Genomic DNA, 16,598 nt, shown 5'->3' on the forward strand with positions numbered 1-16,598 from the left:
TGTCCTGTCACTGGACACCACTGAAAAAAGACTGGTCCCACCCTCCTGCGACCCAACCTGTAAGTATTTACAAACATTTATGAGATCCCTCCCTCAGTCTTCTCTCCAGACAAAAAAGACCCAATTCTGGCAGTCTTTCCTCACAAGAGAGACATTCCAGCCCCCTAATCATCCCTCTCCAGCAATTTCCTGTCCCTGCTGAACTGGGGAGCCCAGAACTGGACACAACCTTCCCCCAGGTGGCCTCCCCAGGGCTGTATGCAGTGAGAGACGTCAGGAGGATAGGTGCATGTGTCTCCAGTCTCTTCTGTGTGCCTCCAGTGACCACTTGCAGCCTCACGCCAGCTCGTCCAACAGCTACAGCTGGATTTACAGCAGCCAGCTCGGGGCTGTTGAAGTGGTGGCTGGAGACAGGTCACTACTGCTCCCTGCATGCAGAGCAAAGCATGGCTGCTCTGCCAAGCACAGCCTGGCTTCCCATGTCTGTACACAAAAGCAAATGGGGCAAAAGGGAGCAATTTCACCAGGAAAAAGACTTCTCATCAAGCCCCCGCAATGGGACAGGGCTCAGGCAGCACACTGCAAACACTTCCTCCCACCTCTCTCTCCTACCCTGCTTTGAAATTACAGAGAACCTGTGCTAGAAAAGCCACAACACATTGACCTACCTCCAGCTGAATCCGTGCAGGTTCTCCTCAGATCCCTTCCTCCAGACCAGAAATAATGCTATGCATACAGTTGCTCTCAGTGGCAGAGGACCATGAGTGGCTCATGGGGCTTTGTGAAACAGAAATACCAACCCTGACTTGCAGCATACTTGAAGTTTCCTTCTGTTAAAGCCTAGCTAGAGGAAAAAAAATATACATCTAGGCTTCTCAGAGGCTTCTCTGCCTCTTTGAAACACCTCCAGGGATGGGGATTCAACTACATCCCTGGGCTGTCTGTTCCAGTCTTTCAGAACCCTTTCAGTGAAGAATTTTCTCCTAATATCCAACCTAAACCTCCCTTGGTGCAACTTGAAGCCATTTCTTCTTGTCCTGTCAGTCATTACTTGGGAGAGGAGACTAAACCCCACCTGGGTCCAACCTCCTTTTGGGTAGTGCTAGAAGCCCTGGAGAGAAGCAGCAGTGGTTGCAATGCTAGTAAAAAGGTGGTTTGCCCCACTCTCTTGGCAGTGCTTCATCCTGCAGGACCATGAGATGAAGAGGTGGTTCAGCAGTCAGATCAATGGGACAGCTGTCACCACAGAGCTGGAGGGAAGGAATCTTAGAATTGTAGTGGTTGGAAAAGACCTTCAAGATCATGGACTCTACCAAGTCTGCTGCTAAACCATGTCCCTCAGCACCACATCTCTGTCTCTTTGAAACACGTCCAGGGAAGGAAAAAGCACAACAGAAAAAAAAAAAAAAAAAGAAGAATCACACAAATGACCACCACATAGCTTGATCTTTACTAATAAAGCCAAATAACAAAACATCAGCATTCCCCCCCCCCCCCGGCTTTTTCTGCCCAAAAGCATCTCCATTTTTAACACTAACTGCTTTTTGCAACAGATGGACAAAGCATGGACAAAGCAAACCAGGGAATATTAAGACATTTTCCACATTTTCAGTTTGATGGGACTTCTGAGAACAATGACTTGCTGAAATGCCATGTTTCAACTTCACACAAAACCCTTTCTTAACAGCGAAAGGAAAAGAGGAGCCATGGGGAAAGTAACCACAGGAAGAGGAGGCAGAGATGCTGTCAGAGCTTCCCAGCTCCTGCTCCAGTCCAGGAGGATTCTGTGCAGAAAGAAGGTGCCAGGAAGCTGGCCATGGTACAGAGAGCTGGTAGCTGACTTGCTTGTTATTTTGACAGGTACACTGAAGCATCTTGGAGATCTGCTGGGTATGAAGCTGTACTAAGTGTGTACCTGTACACATTTTAAACCAGCAGGTTTTAATTCCCCTTGGGCTCCAGCCAGCCCCAATCAGCTCCCATGGGCACGGGCTCAGCAGCTGAGGTTGTGTATGTGTGTCATCACTGGCTGAAAAACACTGCCTGCCAGGACCACACATGCTTGGGATTTGCTGGGAAGGACAGTTGGTGGCTTTTGTTCTGTTTGCAGGTGGTTCCTGCAAATCAGGCAAGCCCCCTCCCTGTTAACCCACCCCACAAGCTCTGCAGTCACAGCAGAAGGGAAGGGCAAAGGGGTAGGGGGTGATGGGAATCAGAACAACTGCCATGTGCCTCCTTCCTTAGAATTCCTGTGAGACCTCACCCTCAGCAAGTTTCCTCCCAGTCTCATCTCTGAGTATGATCAGGGACCCACAGGCTGAAGGAGGACACACAGCTAGACCTCAGCCAGCTTGCCACAGAGAAACTCCTCATTTGAGGTGGCCTTTACTGGTACACTGTGCATTGCTTCTCATCCCCATGAAGCTGTCCCTGTGCTGGCACTGCTGCTGTTTTCCAGCAGAACTGAAGGTGGAGATCATTAACATCTCAATAGATTTGGCCACAGACACTACAGAGTTCAAGGAAGTCACCAGCCACCACCCAAAGATTTATGCAGGAGCAACAATGCATCTGCAAGGCTGCTCACAAGCAGATGGCCTGCAGGTCACACACCCGCAGGGCACACACAAGGTCAAACCCTGCCATCTGTCACTGGCACCCCACAGAGGACACCAACTCAAGCAGGCACCTGGAATGATGGAGCACAGGGAGGTCTGGGGGATGGAAGACAGCAGAGCTCGGGGAGTGAGCGTGCAGCTCTACACTTACCTTTCTCAGGCACTAAGTGTACTTACTGTCTGGAACACACAAGCCTGTTGTAAGTGTACTCAGAGAATGTCCCACTTCTGCTCCCACACTCAGGAGCACATGGAGGCAGGTCTAGTATTTCACAACCCCACCACACTGCAAGGGGAAGCAAAGCAGTAGCAGCACAGTTAGAACTTCAGGGCAAAGGGCTTTTTCTGTTTGCATTTGAAGATGAAATCAACTTCAATGGCAGCCTCTAGCTATGGTTTCGTATTGCTCATCCATCTTCTGCAGCCTCCACAAGCAGCTGGAATTGATCACTCTGGTCATGCCACGGGGGCTAAATATAGCCAGGGCTGGGAGAGGGAGGGAAGGGCCTAGAACAAATCAGTGTCTTGGTTTGGAAGCAACAGTCATCCTGAATTACCAACAGGAAAAATTGTCCTGACACCCTCCTGTACTCATTTGGGTACTCGATGCTGCAGGACAGGTTGATTACAAACCCATGGAGAGGTGAGGAGCACAGTCATGCTGTCCCTGCTCTGCTGTTGCTGGCAGCAGGTTAGTACAGATGACTCCACCTGCAGCTTAAACTCATGCCATGTGAGATGGTGCTTTGTAGAAGTGGGACAAAGCATCTCCATCCTGCTGTAAGTGGCTAACACACTAACCAAGTGCAGGTATCAAAGGGAGTCTCTCTTTCAGGCTTTCTAAAAGACACTTCCCAAAACAGCAGCAGAAGACAAGTCAGGTAGGTCCCTCCCAACCTGCTAAGCTTGTGAGAAGAGAGATGGCCCCACACCTCATCAGCAAAAAAAAAAAAAAAACAAGGCTGATCTCCATCAACTTAGCTTCTAGGGACTGTGGAGAAAAAAAAATGCAGAAAGGTAGGAACATAAAACATTTTTCATCTTTTTTTCTTAAAGTTTCCAGCTCAGCAGTGAAGCTGGGCACTGTCCTGGCAGCAAACTCTCTGGGTAACCACACTGCAGAAAGCAACACTGCTGCTGTGGGTCATGCATGAAGGTACAGGAGGGAGATTCACACAGAGACCAGCTTTTTGCTAACAACAAGGGACTCGACACACAACACCGATACACATGCAGAGCATGTCAAAGACCTGAAGAAGACAAATACATTGGAAGAGAGAAAGTTCAAAACGTGACTTCTCTTGTCCTACATCTGAAGGTGTCACTTTAGCAGAACTGAAGGGTGGCTTCTCCTGTTCATACTCTAATGACTCGTGGTCCTCTGGGGCGGCGGGGGGCGAGGGGCAGGGTTCATCCAGCCGTTGGTTCAGGGCTGAGTTGGTTCAGGATCAGAGGCACTAAGCAGTCTCATCTCTTTTGGCATCAGTTTCCTTCCAAATTGATCCTTTAGCTGTCCTGTTCTGTTTTGTTTTCCCTCCTTTGAGGTCCAAGTTCAAATGCTGGAAACTGGGAAGTCTCCGGTACTGAAATATCTGAGAGGAAGTGAATAGCTCCAGCCATGCCTAGAACACAAGAGAAAGAGAGCCTTGTGCATCTTCAACCCTGAAACAGCACCGTGGCCAGCAGAGGCAGCAGTGCCTGTTTGAACACCTCCTTGTTAGAGCCCTTTTTGGAACAGGTGAGCTGAGGTCTCCCTCAGCCTCCTCTTCTCCAGACTGAGCAACCCCAGCTCCCTCAGACACTCCTCACAGGCCGTGTGCTCCAGGCCCTTCACCAGCCTCACTGCCCTTCTCTGAACATGCTCCAGCACCTCAATGCCCCTCTCCTAGTGAGGGGCCCAGAACTGAAAACAACACTCAAGTTGTGGCCTCACCAGTGTTGAGTACAGGGGGATGAAAGGCAAATTCATCTGCACTTTGCCCAGGAAACCAAGTTTCACTTGAAGGCAAGAACCAAAATCTCTCTGCTGCCATCTTTTCAGCTTCACAACCTCAATGCTACCTCGAAAAAGTAAATCCCAGTTTGGATCATCCCTCAGAATCTGAGCAGCTCTTGTTCACCATTTCACTGGTGAAAAAGCAAAGGCAAAACTTCACTAGTGAGGTACAGATGTGTTTGTTCACCACCCACAAAGAGGTCACCCAGAGTCTGAAGAGCTAACACCAACATCACCTACTGAAAATCTCAAGTGTGACTGACAACAGCAGAAGAGCATAAAAATACAGACTTCAGTTTAGGATCAAACTAAAATCCTATTTTACAAGCAGCTAAGCACACACAAAGGAACCTTCCAAAATACAGTCTCTGATGCAAAGGAAACCATCAAGACAATCCTGTGAGATGCTCATGCAGCTGCCACTGAGACTGTGCACGGACCCCAGAATTCACAGACTAGAAGAATTGTTTTGGTTGGAAAAGACCTTTGTCATCTCTAGCTCTACCAAGATAGCTAACCATTCTCTAGCTCTACCAAGTCTGGTGTTAAACTAATGTCCCTCAGCACATCTCTGTGTTCTTTAAACACCTCTAGGGATGGGGTATCTACCACTTCCCTGGGGAGCCTGTTCCAGTATTTGAGAACCCTTCCAGTAAAGAAGTTTCTTCTCATGTCCAACCTAAACCTCCCCTGGTGCAATCTGAGGCTGTTTCCTCTCATCATATCCCTAGTTACTAGAGTCAACCCTCACCTGGCTTCAACCTCCTTTCAGGGAGGTGTAGAGAGCAATGAGGTCTCCCCTCAGTCTCCTTTTCCCCAGACTAAACAACCCAGGTCCCTCAGCTGCTCCTCCTCACCAGACCTGTTCTACAGGCCCTTCATCAGCTTTGTTGCCCTTATCTGGACATGCTCCAGCACCTCAATGTCTGTCTTGTTGTGAGGGGCCCAACACTAAACCCAGTGTTCAAGGTGTGGCCTCACTGGGCTGAGTACAGAATCACAGAGTATTAGGGGTTAGAAGAACTTCTGGGGATCATCTAGTCCAAACTCCTTGTCAAAGCAGGGTCACCTACATCAGGTTGCTGAGGACTGCAATGTCCAGGTGGGCTTTAAATTCTCTAGATAAGGAGACTCCACAACCTCTCTGGGCAGCCTGCTCCAGGGCTCCGGCACAATCACAGCAGGGAATTTTTCCCCATGTTCAGTTTGTGCCCATTGCCCCTTGTCCTATCAGTAGGAATCACTCAAGAATCTGCCCCATCCTCCTGACCCCTGCCCTTTAGATGTTGATCAGCACTGTTATGACACCCCCCACCTCAATCTGTTCTTCTCCAGCTCTCTCAACCTTTCCTTCTCAAAGAGATGCTCCAGTCCCCTCAGCATCTTTGTAGCCTCTGCTGGACTCTCTCCAGCCATTCCCAGTCCCTCTTGAACTGGGGACCCTAGAACTGGACACAATCCTCCAGGTGTGGCCTTGCTAGGGCAGAGTAGAGCAGGAAGAGAACCTCCCTCCATCTGCTGGTCATACTCCTCTTAATGCACCCCAGGAGATCATTTGCCTTCTTGGCTGCAAGAGCACACTCTGGCTCATGGTGAGCTTGTTATCCACCTGGACAGTTGTAAGACTCAGCTTGACAGGATGCTGGACCATCTCCTTTCAACTATACTATCACCTAGAAAGGTTGGACCAGATGACCCTTGGGGTCATTTGCAACCTGACATTCTTTGACTGTACACATGCCCTTGTTGAACTTCATGAGGTTCCCCTCCACCCAACTCTCCAGCCTGTCCAGCTCTTACTGAATGCAGCACCACCTGTGAGGGTTTCAACCACTGCTCCCAAGTTTCATTCCTTCTGCTGTAATTTCACATATTGGTGACAGGTGGCACACTAGGCTCATTGTTCATGAAGCAGCAGCACTGCTTCAAATCCTGCTTGGTTAGAGGATTTCTTGCTACCCTGTTTCTAAAGCATCAGGATAAGAGAGGGAATAGAAAATAAACTACAAATGTAAAAAGTGCAAAGCTCTGGGAAAGCATTCAGGGACAGCTCTGGACTTACAGAAAAGCCCCTAAGAAATTTGTATTTCTTTTCTGGGGAAGTAAATTTGGTCCATCTTAAAATTAGATTTTCCTTCCTTTAGTAATGCAATAGAGAAGGTCTCCTTGAGACAAGCCAGCAATTTGGGGTGCATTAAGAAGAATGTGGGTTCTACCACACCTCTGCTTTGCCCTGCTGAGACCACATCTGGAGTACTGTCCCCAGTTCAAGAGGGACAGTGATATACTAGAGAGCATGCAATGGAGGCTGCTAGGTGATTAGGGGACTGAAACATCTGTCTGATGAGGAAAGGCTGAAAAGATCTGGGCCTGTTAAGACTGGAGAAGACTGAGAAGGAATCTTATTAATGTCTATAAAGATCTGAAGGGTGGGTGTCAAGAAGAGGGTGCCAGTCTTTTTCATTGGTATCCTGTGATAGGACAAGGGGCAATGGATACAAATTAGAACACAGGAGGGAGGTCCACCTCAACACGAGGAAAAACTGTCCTGTGAGGGTGCTGGAGCCCTGGAACAGGCTGTCCAGAGAGGTTGTGGAATCTCCTTCTCTAGAGACTTTCAAGACTCATCTAGATACATTAGTGTGTGATCTGCCCTAGGTGATCCTGCTTTGGCAGGGGGATTGGACTCTATGATCTTCAGAGGTTCCTTCCAACCCCTACCATTCTATGATTCTATGGACTGCTTTGAGACCCCCTACCCACAACTGCTCCTCTGTCCAGTCCCTCTGCAACAACACCACCTGGGGCAAAACCACTGCCCAGGCTTCCGTTCGTTTTAAGCCAAGAGGTATCAGCGCAGCAGGATTTTATCTGAGAGTTAGAGGGAGATAATTGGTGGTAGAGGGAGAGTTTATTTTCAACAGAGGAAGCTGCAAAGATTTCCCAGCTCCTCAGCACTGCAAGGCTGCCCAATTTGCCTGTATAACACATTTGCAACACCATGACTTTACCTTCAAAGAGAGAGTAAGGTCGGTCAGGAATACGACATCCATGTGCACCATACTCCAGACACCATTCTGCAAACTGAAGAACACATTCAAAAGAGAAAAAAAAGTATTTTGTTTTCATTATTGAAGACTGAGCATCTGTGTATCTTTAACAGGGAGTGAATGTAAAATATTAGTACAAGCATTGACACAACACAGAAATCACTGTCGCATCCATTTGACCATGACACAGCTGTATCTTCTCCAGCACAAGTTCCATCAGGATGCCAGCAAGTGGGCTGCACTTAATTTGTGCTTCCTGTAGATCAACCCTTCTACACATCAATGAAAAGTGCTGGTAGAACAGGTATGTTCAGCTTCAAGGGGTGCATTAAGAAGATTGTGGACAGCAAGTCAAGTGAGATTCTCCTCCCCCTCTACTCTGTCCTGCTGAGATCACATCTGGAGTATTGTGTCCTGTTCTGGGCTCCCCCGTTCAAGAGGGACAGAGATATACTAGACAATGTCCAAGAGAGGCTATGAGCATGATGAAGGGACTGGAACATGTCTGATGAGGAAAGGCTGAGAGACTTGAGGCTGTATAGGCCTGGAGCACAGAAGACTGAAATCTTATTAATCTTTATAAATATCTGAGGGGTGAGTGTCAAGAAGAAGGGTCCAGGCTCTTTTCAGTGGTGTCCTGTGATAGGACAATGGACAATGGATACAACTGGAACACAGGAGGTTCCACCTTACCATGAGGAAAAAAATTCTTTCCTGTGAGTGTGTTGGAGCACTGGAAGAGGCTGCCCAGAGAGGTTGTGGAGTCTTCTTCTCTAGAGACTTTCAAGACCTGTCTGGATGCATTCCTGTGTGACCTGTCCTAGGTAACCCTGCTTTGGCAGTGGAGTTGGACTTGATTACCTTCAGAGATCCCTTCCAACCCTACCATTCTATGATTCTAAGGGCAAAATTAGTCTAATATTAAATCAGTTTCTTATCTGTCTTGATGCTTAATTTATCTGTGTGATCAGGACTTGAGGTCATTAAGAGCATTTTGGTTTTCCTTCAATTCTGTGCACCATTTTAGAGCATTAAACCTCCAGCTGCCATTACTCAGTTTTATTTATTTGCTCTCCACAAGCCTTATGATAAGTAATTATAACTAGAATTAGACAATTAAGGCCATCAATAGTTTTTTATTGCAGAACAGGGAATGCCATTAAAGAGAGTCACTGGTATCTTGTTCTTGATCAACACTGCTGCACTAGCTACATTAGACTTGCACGACTTGGGCTCCCCAGTTCAAGAAGGACAAGGAATTACTGGAGAGAGTCCAGCAGAGGGCCACTGAGATTCTAAGGGGACTGGAGCATTGTTCATAGGAGAGGCTGAGGCCTAGGGCTGTTCAGCCTGGAGAAGAACAGCCTAAGAGGGGATCTGATCAGTTCTGATCAATACCTAAAGGGCAAGTGTCAGGAGGATGGAGCCAGACTCTTCTCAGTGGTGTTCAGTGACAGGACAAGGAGCAATGGGCACAAACTGGAACACAGTAGGTTCCATGTAAACATAAGGAAAAATTCTTCACTTTGAGGGTGGCAGAGCTGCCCAGAGACACTGTGGTGTCTCCTTCTCTGGAGGCATTAAAAACCCACTTGGATGTGTGATTTAGTCCAGGTCATCCTGCTCTGGCAGGGGGATTGGACTCTATGATCTTCAGAGGTCCCTTCCAACCCCGACCATTCTGTGATCCTGTGACTTATCGACTGCATCTGGATCAGTTTAATAGCAGCAATCTATTTCTCCATAATCATGGCTCCCCACAGCAGAGAGACAGCTGTGGGTTTCCCCTGCTTTTCTCTGCCTGGAAGCAAACCGCAGCTTGTTCCACTGATAGCACAAAGATTCCTGCAAAACAAGGTCTCTCCCTACTCCTCCTGCTAGCAAATGGATCACCCTACTGAGGAGAGGGTGCTGTGAAGGAATATGGGGTGTGAGCATGCCCTCAGAGCCATCAGTCTGTTCAACAGGAGGATAGAGAGTGGCATCTACTTCCTCCCCCCACTTTCATCTGCTTAAATGTTTACTGGGGGATGGGTTTGTCTTCTCATGTGTGTGCATGTGAATGTGCTGAGGAAACCCAGCAAAAACCCTACAAACTCAAACACTGTGGGGTCCAGACTGTTGAATTTTCAAGGTTTAATTCTCCCTGTAATCTGATTTTTCATGTGAGGACTGAACATGTTTATGACATGGCTTCTAAACTACAATCAGTTCTTGCAACATCCACACCTTGTTGTATCCTTACCCTTCATTTTTAATGCCAGCCTGGGAACTGCAACAGACATCTAAAAAACGCACCCCAGGCTACTGAACCCAGACATCCTTTATGAGTTCACAGCTTCAACACAACCCCCAGGTCCAGTAAGCCACATTAATATCTTTGTTAAACCAAGGGAAGGGGAAAAAAAAAGAGTGTCTTGTAGCAGGAAAACATGTGCCATTGCTTGTCACACAGACTGGGGATGCTTGCCACCAGCAGTGGTTTAACCACGACACGGAGCAGCACAGGGCTGGGATGCTCACTGTTGCCTGCAACCCAGGTGTCACAGCCTCCTTCTCCTCTCACAGGCAGGCCAGCTAGGAGTGGCTCAGCCTCCTGGGAACCTGTCTGGTAATGCTGGAAAAAAGCTGCAAAGCCAAAAATGAGGAGCACAAAGCAGGGGTCTCTGTGAGCTTTGGCCTTTCAAGCCCTTCCAATTCACTTGTGAAACAATTTGGTGGCTCCTGAGAGGCAACCAGGGATTCCTGGCCAGGATCCTTCTCCTGGGCCCCATGTTTTCAGTGTGAGCAAACACCCCTGGGAGGGAGCCATCTAGCTCCCTCAGTCACATGCCTTTTGGTAGAATCATAGAACAGATTGGGTTGGAAGGTACCTTAAAGATCACCCCATGCCAGCACCCCTGCCATGAGCAGGGACACCTTCTGCTACACCAGGTTGCTCAAGGCCTCACCCAGCTTGGCCTTGAACCTCCAGGAAGGGGCACAATTGCTTCCCTGCATGCACTGGCTCCAGAAGAAAAGATTTCAGGAATGGCAGAGAAGCAATTCCTCTGCCTGCTTCAGAATTTCTCCTGCAATAGCCTGAAGAGCCTGACTGAATGCTGGAGATCCTAAATGCAGAATGGCTGCCATGTGCTACCAGATGTGACCACGCTGGGCACCACCAGTGAATAATCTTTGGCCATTGTGCCACACCTTCCTTCTCAAAGGGATTTTAGATATGTATCTGAGTCTCTTCCTTGTCTGGCTTTGAAATCCATAGGCTTGCTTTTTTCTGGCTTGGTACTGGGCCAGAAATGCAGCACCCAGAGGAGTTCCAGTGCTGCAGAGAGCCACAGAAGAAGCACTAGCATGGAGGATGACAGGAAGAACCTGATGGCGCTGCTGACAGCAATGCCTGCTTGGCACTATGGCTCACACATCAGCAGGGGTGAGTCCACATGTAACAAGTTCACACATCAGGCATGGGGTTTATTCCCTTCTCTAGGATTTAGGTATGCCTTCAGGTGTCCTCATGGCATGCTGCTCGGTTTAAATGTGACACAAGCAGGAACTTTGTTAAGCCCTGCTGAGAGAGGGCAGGCTGTGAGTGGAGATGACTAGCTTTACATATGGCCAGTGCTCATTTGAAAAGCATCTAAGAAGCAACTCAGCAAATTTCCCTTTCCAATACTTTTTAAAAGATCTCAGCTAAATAGCTATGTGTGCAATATGGGATCAAAGAATGGTAGGGGTAGAAAGAAACCTCTGAAGGTTGAGTCCAACTCCCCTGCTAAAGCACAATCACCTAGGGCAGGTCATACAAGAATGCATCCAGATGGGACTTGAAAGCCTCTAGAAAAGGAGACTCCACAACCTCTCTGGGCAGCCTGCTTCAGGGCTTCATCACCCTCCTAGTAAAGAAGTTTTTCCTCATGTCAAGGTGGAACTTCCTGTGTTCCAGTTTGTATCTATCGCCCCTTGTCCTAGCACAGGACACCACTGAAAAGAGCCTGTCCCCTTCTTCTTGACACCTACCCTTCATAAGATCCCCTCTCAGTCTTCTCTTTTCCAGTCTAAACAGCCCCAGGTCTCTCAGCCTTTCCTCATCAGATGTTCCAGTCCCTTCATCATCCTTGTACCCTCTGTGGACACTCCCTATTATATCCCTGTCCCTCTTGAACTTGGGAGCCCAGAGCTGGACACTATACTCCATGTGTGGTCTCAGCAGGGCAGAACAGGAGAGGAGAACCTCCCTTGACATGCTGGCCACTCCTCATGATGCACCCCAGGAGACCACTGACCACAAGGGCCACGAGGGCACCTTGCAGTGCCATGGATAACTTACTGTCCTCCAGGACAATACGAAACCTACTCGCAGTGAATTAAGCTGAAAACAACAAACCAACAAACCAACCCCAAGCAAAACAAAAGTCATATAAGATCATAGAATCATTTGGCTTGGAAGAGACCTTAAAGATGAGGAAACAGAGGCAGAGAAAGCCTTCTCCTTTGGTAACTGCTAGTACAATCAGGGCTGATAGCAGAACCTGGACAATTCCAGTGGAAAAATTCTCAGTGTGTCTTTCTCTGCAATTTGTATTCATGAAAAACAAACAAACAAAACAATCCAAGTGAGCAATTTAATAACTGCAATTCCAAGCTCTCAAAGCTCCAAACAGACACCAGTCTGAAAACAAATAAAAAGACTACAAACAGCATTGCTTGAGGAGCTGAGGACGACAGTGGATGTCTCAATGGAATAATTAGCCCCATGTAACACCAGCCTGCTCCTGTTCAGGCAGGCTGTCCATTTTCTTCTGAAAGTGTGTTTTGTTCCTCCTCCCTTACAGAGCATTTCTGTCTTTCACTCTGCACGTTAGGATGGCGTGTGCCCCAATGGACAGATGAAGTTTACCCTGGCATAGAATCATAGAATTGTTAGGGTTGGAAGGGACCTCAAGGATCATCCAGTTCCAACCCCCCTGCCATGGGCAGGGACACCTCACACTAGATCAGGTTGCTCAGAGCCTCATCAAGCCATGGATGGGGCCTCCACCACCTCTCTGGGCAACCTGTTCCAGTGTCTCACCACCCTCATGGTGAAGAACTTCTTCCTAACATGCAGTCTGAATCTACCCACTTCTGGTTTTGTTCCGTTGGCCCTAGGGGGAACGCATGGGTGTTATGACAGGGAAGGGAACAGTGTTTGGGTGGATGCTGCAGAGCTCACCTTGCAAGCTCGGTAGAGGTACTTTTTGTCCTGAGTTAGGTTATAGAGAGACAAGAAGGAGTAGCCATTGCCAGCAGTACCATGGCAGATCCCATATCCTTTCCTCAATAAACCTCTCTGCCAGATGACGTCGCTGCAATCCATGGCATCTTTCAGGTATTTATCCTCTTTGAAAGTCTGTGGAATAAAAATAAATGCACATAAATAGAATCATAGAATCAGTCAGGGTTGGAAGGGACCACAGGGATCATCCAGTTCCAACCCCCCTGCCATGGGCAGGGACACCTCACACTACATCAGGCTGGCCAGAGCCTCATCCAGCCTGGCCTGCAAACACCTCCAGGGATGGGGCCTCAACCACCTCCCTGGACAACCCATTCCAGGCTCTCACCACTCTCATGGGGAAGAACTTCTTCCTCACGTCCAGCCTGAATCTCCCCACTTCCAGCTTTATTCCATTCCCCCCAGTCCTATCACTCCCTGATATCCTAAAAAGTCCCTCCCCAGCTTTCTTGTAGCCCCCTTCAGATACCGGAAGGCCACAAGAAGGTCACCTCGGAGCCTTCTCTTCTGCAGACTGAACAGCCCCAACTCTTTCAGTCTGTCCTCATAGGAGAGGGGCTCCAGCCCTCTGATCATCCTGGTGGCCCTTCTCTGGACACCTTCCAGAAAAATAAAATTGCTAAGGAAAACAAAAGCACAGTTGGACCTGAGAGATGTTCAGCTGTTGGTGTGGGGCTTTTCCACATACAATTTCCTTTCAATTTTAATAATCCATTTGTCATAAACTTGCCTTTCTTTTATTACTAAGCTGTTTCAACTTTCTTGCTTGGAAAAAGAACGAACTTCTGAAGTTTTTGTTTCTGAAATCAGCATCCCCAAGAAAAAAGTCCAATTCAAGGCCCTTGGTTCCACAACCATGGTCCTTTTTTGCTTCTCTCCCTCCATTCCCAAACCACAACATCATTTGATTTGAAATACAGAGGTGTAATTCTTGCCTCCAACAAAACATCACACAGACTACTGGCCAACAAATCATAAAATAATAAGTTGGAAGGGACCTTAAAGCTCATCTAATTCCAATACCCTGCCATGGGCAGGGACACTTCCCAGCTGACTGGGTTGCTCAAGGCCTCATCCAACCTAAGTTTGGTCCTAAAGGTCTAGGTCCTAGTGCTCTTGAGTAATTCCTGATTAGTCAATGTCTGCCTTGAGTTCCATGTCAAAAATACACAAAAATATCTCTTTGCATAGCACAGGCCTCTTTCCTCTGATACAAGTATAGGTAGGAACACATCATTACCTTGATTAGCATTGGAAATACTCAGAAGCACTGGCCAGCATCAATTTTGCAAAAGTTTATTGCAACTAACCTGTGCATTTTGGGTGCAGAAAGCCCTTCAGCAGAGCAGAAAACAAAAGCAAGTAATTTAGCTGAACACCACCAAACTTCCACCTTTGTAAGGCTACTATTTTACTCCCTTTTTTGCTTAGGATTATATCCAGCAGGTCAAGGGAGGTTTTCCTCCCCCTCTACTCAGCCCTAGTTAGACCACATCTGGAGTTACTGTGTACAGTTCTGAGCTCCCTAGCTCACGAAGGACAGGGAACTACTGGAAAAGTCCAGTGGATGAGGATGAAGGAACTGGAGCATGTCTCTTACAAGGGACGTGGGGCTGTTTAGTTGGGAAGACAGAGGAGACCTTATCAGTGTCTATAAAAGTCTGAAGGGTAGCTATCAGGAGGATGGAGGAGCCAGTCTCTTTTCAGTGATACCCAGTGACAGGATGGGGACTAATAGACTCAATCACAGGAAGTGCCACCTCAGCATGAGGGAAACCTTTTTTACTGTGACAGTCATAGAGCCCTGAAGCCAGTTGCCCAGAGAGGTTGTGGAGTCTCCTTCTCTGAAGACTTTCATGATCCATCTGGATGTGTTCCTACTTGATCTGCCCTAGGTGATCCTGCTTTGGCAGGGGAGTTGGACTCAACCTCTGGAAGTCCCTTCCAACTCCTACCATTCTATGGTTCTAAGTCACCTTACAGATCAACAAGACCAAAAAAAACAAATAGTAATGGTTGCAGTTCTCTGGACATAGCCCTTTAGAGACAGCATCCCCTGCAGACATTGTAATAAGGTAATAGAAGCAACTAACATGCAAGCTTCTTAAATCCACAAGCTTGATTAAGAAAGTCACTCTCTCTAAAAAGGGTTTATCAGCTGCTTAGTTGTAAAATTCTGACCTAAGGCCTGGCAACAGGACAAACACTGCAGTCTGTTATTGCAAGTCCCTGTTCTTGGTATGAAACAAACAGCAAAAACAAACAGCAAGCAAGCAGCAAAATATACTCCAATTTTTCTTACTGCTTTTTAAAAAAGCAGAATACAGTAAGTAAAAGAAAAGCATCGTATGCACCACAGAGGCCAGGAAAGAGGCTACTGAACAACTTTGCCCTATCCCTCTTATCTCCTACAAAACATTTTGTGCTGGGGAAAGAAAAAAAGAAGCCTGCAATGTTGCCAACCTCCTACCATAGCTCAAAGAAAAAGCAACTGTGCCTGCTGCCACATTCAGCAAAGCTGTAAGAGATTTACAGTTCACATTTCAGGTAGCAACAGGAGTAATTATTCCAGAAACCAAGCCAGCTTTTTGTCAGCCTACCCAGAGGCAAGCAGGGAATCTGCAAAGGAGGGCTGTCAAAAGCAAGAATTCATTTGCATGAATTTAATTAAACAGCACACTTCCAAATGCCATGCAAATCAGAAGTGTACAACATGAGGGAGATAGCAAAACCTTGTTAAGGATGGGGAAGACAAACATTAGGCTTGTGGTAGTGCAGGAACTGTGTTCAGGCCCTAGAAGGGGCCCAGGATCTTTATTCTGATGTTAAGTTCTCAAGGGATGGGTTTTAATAATGGAATAATGTATGGCAGGTGTTCTTTGGCAAGACACACGAACCTAGGCTTCTGAAAACCAATGTAATTCTTAAACTCTTGGGATGAAGACTGAAAGAATTTAGGGCAATGTTCTCACACCCAGCACCCTGAGATCAAATAATTTAAATCCATGGCCCTTTTCCAAGAAAGCCCAGAGTCTAGTAACTACTAGCACCCTCAGAAGCAGCTTTACCCACTTATTTCCCCTTTTAAAACATACCCACAGGAGCATTTTGAGATTTTTAGGTGCCTAGCCAAGGGTTCTGTTTTGAAAGTGTAGGTCTACGCCTGTGGGGCAGTAATGTGCCGTTGTGACCAAAAAGGCCAAGGCTATCCTGGGGTGCATTCAGTGACAGTGTGGCCAGCAGGTCAAGGGAGGTTCTCCTCTTCCTCTACTCTGCCCTGCTGAGACATCTGGAGTATTGTGTCCAGTTCTGGGCTCCACATTTCAAGAGGGACAGGGATATACTAGAGAGTGTTCAACAGAGGCTACAAGGATGATGAAGGGACTGGAACATCTGTCTGGTGAGGAAAGGCTGAGAGACTTGGGGCTGTTTAGCTTGGAGAAGAGAAGATTGAGAGGAGATCTTATTAATGTTTATAAATATCTGAGGTGTGGGTGTCAAGAAGAAGGTGCCAGTCTCTTTTCAGTGGTGTCGTGTGATAGGACCAGCAGCAATGGATACAATCTGAAACACAGGAGGTTCCAACTAAACATGAGGGAAAACTTCTTTCCTGTGAGGGTACTGGAGCCTTGGAGCAGGTTGCCCAGAGAGGTTGTAGA

The 16,598-nt window shown here is 47.4% G+C and overlaps 1 protein-coding gene across 1 annotated transcript in view; it reads right to left on the minus strand.

Moving 5' to 3' along the window:
- Window positions 1–4,124: 4,124 nt before the first annotated feature.
- The window catches only part of LANCL2 (LanC like glutathione S-transferase 2), a 31,412-nt gene continuing 18,938 nt past the window's right edge, over window positions 4,125–16,598 (minus strand). Inside the window, exons 7-9 of the mRNA XM_054384943.1 lie at window positions 12,877–13,053; window positions 7,626–7,698; window positions 4,125–4,240 (exon numbers count right to left, since the gene is read on the minus strand). Of these exons, the coding sequence (XP_054240918.1) occupies window positions 4,125–4,240; window positions 7,626–7,698; window positions 12,877–13,053 (366 nt within the window). The remainder of the gene's footprint in view (window positions 4,241–7,625; window positions 7,699–12,876; window positions 13,054–16,598) is intronic.

Source organism: Indicator indicator, chromosome 11 (assembly GCF_027791375.1).
Source record: "Indicator indicator isolate 239-I01 chromosome 11, UM_Iind_1.1, whole genome shotgun sequence".
NCBI classification, from domain to species: Eukaryota; Metazoa; Chordata; class Aves; order Piciformes; family Indicatoridae; genus Indicator; species Indicator indicator.